At 38.5% G+C, this 6,771-nt stretch overlaps 1 protein-coding gene across 1 annotated transcript; it reads right to left on the bottom strand.

Annotated features, from left to right (window-relative positions):
- Window positions 1-5,143: 5,143 nt before the first annotated feature.
- On the bottom strand, window positions 5,144-6,260 carry LOC102805883 (neuropeptides capa receptor-like). The gene has a single exon (XM_006825655.3). The coding sequence runs from the start codon at window positions 6,258-6,260 to the stop codon at window positions 5,364-5,366; it is 897 nt and encodes a 298-aa protein (XP_006825718.1). The 3' UTR covers window positions 5,144-5,363.
- Between the last annotated feature and the right edge of the window lie 511 nt (window positions 6,261-6,771).

Here is a 6,771-nt window from a genome sequence, read left to right as displayed (position 1 = left end):
GCAATAATCTCAAAATACTTTTAAAAAAACTTTGTCGTAACTTGCCTTAAATCGAGTGAGGTTGTCACCAGATTTTCCGCAAACTCAAAAGTTGATCTTGCCCACAGCATCCACTGCGTATGACATGTGAGAGTAACTGTGAGTGAATTGTTCAGACTCAAGTAATTATAGTATATTTTGTGAAATTAAAACCACTCCGCGGAGACGTAAACTCTATAATTCGACTCTCCATCTAGTATCATGGTGGTCGTGAAACCATAATAGGAATTTAGAAGTACGTAATTACGATGTTATAAAAATGTCATGATAATTATTCTAAATATAAATCACAGTCATTCGAATATAAGCACACAGTAAATATCAATAGTATATCATGTGACCGATATGTAAATTGTTTATGTACAATAATATGCAATTAGAAAGATGTTATTGTCATTTGATTGTTTTTCGAGTAATAGACCCCGAGACCGACCAGTTGTTTCCACAGACATCCGGAACCTAAACTGGATTTTACATCCTTTCACGGGCGCTGCCATACTAATGTGTGACAGAACGAGTAACTGAACTAAGCTGATTCTCTAAGTTATTGCCTTCATTTGCTCAAATCTCCGGAGACAACCGCGTATTTGGTAAATAAAACCTACAAACGCGGTGACATTCTTCGAGACCCATACTTGCTAACGAATTACAGGAATTACATCAACAGGCCGTGTACTCGGTTGTTTAATGTCACGCGCTGGATTCCCGCGAGACGTCCCACAAGTCTCACTGAAGTTTGCACTATAATATTAAACAGAATTGAGACAAATCACATGACAGTACAAGAGAGAAGACGACATATCAAATTATGGAAAGCACCCTCGGGTTACGACGAATTCATTAACTTATAATGACACTCAGAAAATCGTTTTAGAAAATTGATGAGAAGAAGACGTCACGAAGAGTTGGCTTTCGATAGCACAGTCGATTCGGCCTTCGTCAGCCTTCTGACTGATGCAAACAATCAAATCTCCACATGTTTCATATTCTCGTTTCAATGCATACGATATGAAGATATACATGTGTGTACAAGTTGGTGCCTGTGCTGCGTATTGTTACTGCATGTAATAATGATGAGCCAAATGAGCTTCGTTGTACCAAACGAGACAACAAGGTGTAGTGTGCCAGGTCATGTGACCCATGATAGACTATAGACGTAAATAACCACCGACATTAAGTTAAGTCACGATACTCGTTTCTCCAAATATTTTAGCTATTTAGCTCTCAATGAGATCTCAGCGGCCGTTTTCATCTTAATCATGTCTGTTGTTGCTCAAACACAAACTGTCCTTCAAAATGTATGGATGCTATTCGTACATCCTAACATTTTACTACATGACAGGGATATTATTTTGGTATAACAAAGACAATTTTTTTAAATAAATATCAGATGGATTCAAAAATCCTTAAAACTCGCCAAAAATACGCAGTTCAAACATAAATACGTTACATAAAAATGGTAAGACAATAGCAAGTAAAATAGACGTTTTTATTGCACGTCATCGCAAAATTGACGAGCTTTTATGTTCATTACTAACTACAAGTTACATTAAGAATAAAACTCCAACACTCATCTCTTTAAACCGAAGTAGTGTCACCGTTTTAAGTATTCTCATCGCGCGACTGACTATCGTTATGTTGTAACGTCCATTATGATATAATTATATAACGATTTTTACGAGGCGTATCTCATTGCCCGTGGAAATAAATATTTAATTAAGACGTAATCTACGCGACTGGACTTGAGTTGTTGTCATGGATACTAATTTGATTGCGTATAGTTGTCAAGTTTTATTATCTTAGAATGTGTTTTTTAATCGGCATGTAAGGTGGTATGGCGCGCGCCTGAAGGAGTTGTAGCAGTACGTGTAGTTGTGGACTTCTGTTGCCAATCACTATTCTAAGGGATGGACCATTAGAAACTCTGGGGGCGATGGTAGAAGAGAACTGTACAATTGCTTTACTTCTCTTAGAGTTGTTGTTCCAATATGTGGAAGACTTTTTTTTTCTTGAGGGCATAGACGTTCACAATTTAATTCCAATTCTATCATCGCAGTAATAATTCTCTAAGTATGGGTTTTCTGTCATGTTCCGATATATGTAATTGTACTGACAGCCGAATAGACAACATCTGCAGCGAGTATGGGTGGCATCCATTATTTCGCAAATGTATTCTTAACGAGGTCAACTTTGATATACGCGGGTTACCCAATCTGGTTGTAAACATTCTTAGTACAAAAAACAAATCCCGCACTATCGTCACAACCAATAAATCTCGACATGCTAGGCTCAGGGGTGGTGTAATGCCACACATAAGATTCCAAAATCGATATACTGAGCAGAAAACTGAATAATCTGCCTACGATCATGCGTATTCTGTATGTGTACCAAACCCTGTTACACCCATTACGTACTATCATTACTGCATTACCGATGTCTACGCATACACGAATAATCGAATCCACGATCACACCCAATATAGCTGTGATTTAAAACACGGGACAACTACATTAAGGAGATAGGAAACCCTATTAAGGATATTTCTATATGTCATTTGGATGGTTATTTCGCTGAGCATTCGCGGTATAATCATGTGGACCGCCTAATTTTTTCTCAGCCTTCGATTACTGCTCAATTTCAGCGGTTTCTTTTCATGTTTTGAAACGTTAAATATGTAATGAAAAGTTCAATGAAATGTGCATTCTTTTTTTATGGCATTAGGCTCGCAGTGGGAAAACGAAAACATCTCATATAAGACGTCAACGGCGACCCCCTTGATAGAGTAGTAGTTGCCCGGGCAACGAAAGAGAAAGAGTATATGCAGAGCCGTGTAACCGAGTAATATACATGTATATATGACATTTTCCAACAAGATGATCATGTTTTTTTTCTTTCCGTATTTGTGTGGGAGTAAGCACGAATGCAAGAACTAGACCTCTTTCTTAAATATAATTAATTGTGAGCACTGCTATAATGATAGTATATGGTTTCCTTTTTTGACGTTAAAAGTTCTCTATCACTGTCCTTTGCGTAGTTAACCAATTTCTCCTAGGTATAACGATATTTATCATTTTGTCTTGATGATCACTTACTCGAGTATGTTCCGAAAACAAGTGTCATACTTGTGTTAGTTCAAACAACGTGAACATAAACCTCCATGAGCATTCGTCATTCTGTGATCGTCATGTGTCTAGTATAGACGTAATACAATAAATTAAGCAGTCAGTCTACATATATACATTACATTTAATTAAATAAATTATTTAGAATCCATAAACCGGTAACGACATTATGATCTGCATTTAAAAGAATAATAGACCACTTTGTTTAACATACGATTTCCTTTTAAAAGTCCACTTAGTATACGAGGATACACGTGTATGTAAGAACAAAACCTTAACATTCTTTCACAAGATGATCGTGTTATTTTTTCTTCATATTTCTGTGCCAATAAGTACTAATGTGTTACATAATAGTTCCCAAACACTAACATAAACCATCACGGCTGTGATTCCAATGTGTGTTATACACACGTAATTCAATCAATTAACTATCGACAAGCTAATTGCATGCATTACAAAAACATTTAAATGAATTATTTAGACTCTATATAAGCCCGCTATGATCTGGATAAACGTCTACTTTGTTTAACATATAATATTGTTTAAAAGCATGCTTTAGTTTTTAACAGACCACTTTTGTTACCGAATACCCATTCGTTCATGAGACTACTTCTGCTAAACGTGTGCTTTAAGGGCGGTAGTTGTCGCGCCGCGTCCTGTTAGATATTGGACTCATAGCGACGTATACAACGCGTGTAAAATACATTGTTCATTTACAAGAAATACGAACGTGAATTTTGGGCCAAGCGGTAAGGAGGGAATAGGGGTCTTCGTTTGAAATAAAATTCAACCTAGTCGGGCTTATATTATCGGTACACATTTATTTCTACTGCTCAACCGTCGTTCTACAATGACTAAGGGTATACACACCTCCACCGTCCCTCGAGACGGTGACACCACGGACTAAATGAAAAAATAAAACAAGGAGACGAAAATAGCGATGCTGGTGCAGGTGGCTCTGTTTTGTAAATATCATCTGTAATTGTCGATACATCAATGTTATACAGAACACTCTAATGATGACATCATATCGCAGAAAGCGTGGCAGGAATTCAAATTTGTTATCATTAAACATTACGTAATAAACATAATTATGCGGAGATTAGCGAACATCAGTATACGTAGACGCACGTACTCGCTCTGATCTAATCGCCACTATGAAAACTTCCTACATAAATCCAGGATACTAAATTCTGATAAAGAATGACGATAATGATAAATTGTGACATCAAATACCAAGTTGTCCTCCAACACGTTATGAACGTATCAGCATGGAATTTATAAGTTTATAATCTGCGTCAAGTCGACGTCGTCTTCGTCCTCGTTGACTATGTGTTTTAATCATTCCATGCATCTATCCAAATAGATGTCTAGTTACTAATACAAGCAATTGGTAGATTATTCTCTCCCATTCCTTGATATACCCCCACCTAATAACTTTATAATTAACAAATTCACAAAGTTTACTTTCGCATCAGCGCTCCAATCAGGAAATAAGATGAATGTACAGTTTCATTATCACAACCTGCCAATTTGATTCAGAATTAAACACATAACTATTGGGGAACCTATACCCGGCTGAATTAGACGCTTTCGAAAGTTAAGCAATACCCTGAATAATTCGACTGTCACCTCGTCGCGTCCAAAATATAATCATACAACATACGCCGATATCGATGTGACAAATTGTCAAGAAAACTTTTATGTCCCAGCAGTTTTTTACGATATTGCACACGCGCTGTCAATTGTTTATACGTACCAAGTATTAATTCAATAATAGCCAGAAGTTAAAACGCTGTACATGCTCATAGCTCAATGTGTATACCAACATGCAATATCAAATATCAATTTAACATGTATGCTAAAATAATACTTCAATATCATGCACCCTAAAGAGGTTGTCATTTCTCTGTCACCTAAATGGTGCCTCGTCTCGTAGAATCTTATTATTTCTTAATGCATTATATTAATGTACAGTCATCATGCGAAACACTTCAATTTAATTCTCTGTAAAATCCATTAAACGCAAAGACGATCGTTTGAGCTGAGAAGGCTTCCCTTGGCCATAAACGCATTAGCAGGGTACATTTATATGTATATTAGAACCACTAAACATTGCTGATATTTCGTGGATGACGGATAAAACGCGTTCGGCGTATGTCCGCGGGAAACATTATATATATCTGCGAATTGATCGCAACATTAATTACAACGAAATGCTGTTTTAAAAGCGATTCTGTATCGGGAACTGGCAACGTTGTACACCACGGGATTGATGGAGGCATTCACCATTAAGAAATAAATAGCAACGTTACGAAAACACGGGTACGTACTGAAAGCGGCGAAATACGAAAAGTAGAGAATCAGGAATTCTTCAATAAGTCTCAGAATATACGGGAACATGAAGATGATGTAGAGTACAGCAGTTATCAGACAGATGCGCATCACTTGCCTCTCTGTTTCCCAGGCAGCCGGTGAATTGAGAACGTTGTTTCGCGCTGATTTGCGCAGCGTGACAGCCATGCGAATGTACAGGACGAACACCAGTATCGTCAAGGTGAAGAACATGGGAATCAAAACCATAGTCTGCGCCATCTGGGTATAAGTAGAGTCTTTGCCATAGCAGGGGAGCAAGGGGGTAATACTTGGTAGAATAGCTAAGAGCCAACACAATGCTTGCAGGATCCACGATATCTTTCGCATCCAATACAAACATCCGTTACCGTGCAATGGGTAGCAAATGGCACAGTAGCGTTCAATGGCGATTACCCCGACGATGATCATCCCGGCAAAGAAGCCCGTGCTGGCTATGAAGTTGCTGATGCAATGAAACTCAATGTTGAGTAGTAACGGCGCACATATCTCAGTCCCTATTACATAACAAAAAGGCTGGATTCCGTTCAGTACTAAAAATATCAGATCGGCAATTGCTAAGTTGGCGAGGTATATGTTCGTAGTGGTGTGCATTTCTCGTAAGGATATGATAACGTACAGGAAGGCGGCGTTGCCCACAATACCAACTGTGGTCAGTACAAGTGCCGTTATGTCTTGCGCCGTCTGGTCGCCGCATTCTACCCAGAACCAGGTCGTGTTGTTCATGATTCGTAAGTAAAACTTCGCAAAATGCTCGGAAACGTCTTGAGTTCACACCGTAGTATGAAAAAAAAGACAGTTGTTATTTCCGCTAAGTACGTGAGTAATTCCGTGGCAACAGGGCAACGTGGATATTGATTACAGACACAAGTGCACAGTTGAACAGCGGGAAGCACCGCGCGACGCAGTAATGACAATATCGCCGAAACTCTCAATTATGTTAATGATACTGTCGCGATGGAAGATGATTGGGAAATGTGCCGCAGCTTCTCAGCGTGTCGGTACTTATATGGGTTTTCCCAGTACAGGCGTAATCCGTCATCATCCGCATTTCCCGGCAGTCAACGTAGTTGCGTATAAACAACTAAAAACTGAGTGCTCGTACGCACGTTAATATTATTTGCGGTGAACCCCGGGGAGTGATTTGAATTATTTCTTATCTATCAATGACGCGTGCACTTCCTGGTGGACAGTACCGTTTAACATTGACTCGTAATCCACGTGAAAGTTACTACTG

Source organism: Saccoglossus kowalevskii, chromosome 3, assembly GCF_978046115.1.
Source record: "Saccoglossus kowalevskii chromosome 3, keSacKowa6.1, whole genome shotgun sequence".
NCBI classification, from domain to species: Eukaryota; Metazoa; Hemichordata; class Enteropneusta; family Harrimaniidae; genus Saccoglossus; species Saccoglossus kowalevskii.
The sequence above is the reverse complement of the archived record's forward strand: the minus strand, read 5'-3'. Positions and strand labels throughout refer to the sequence as shown.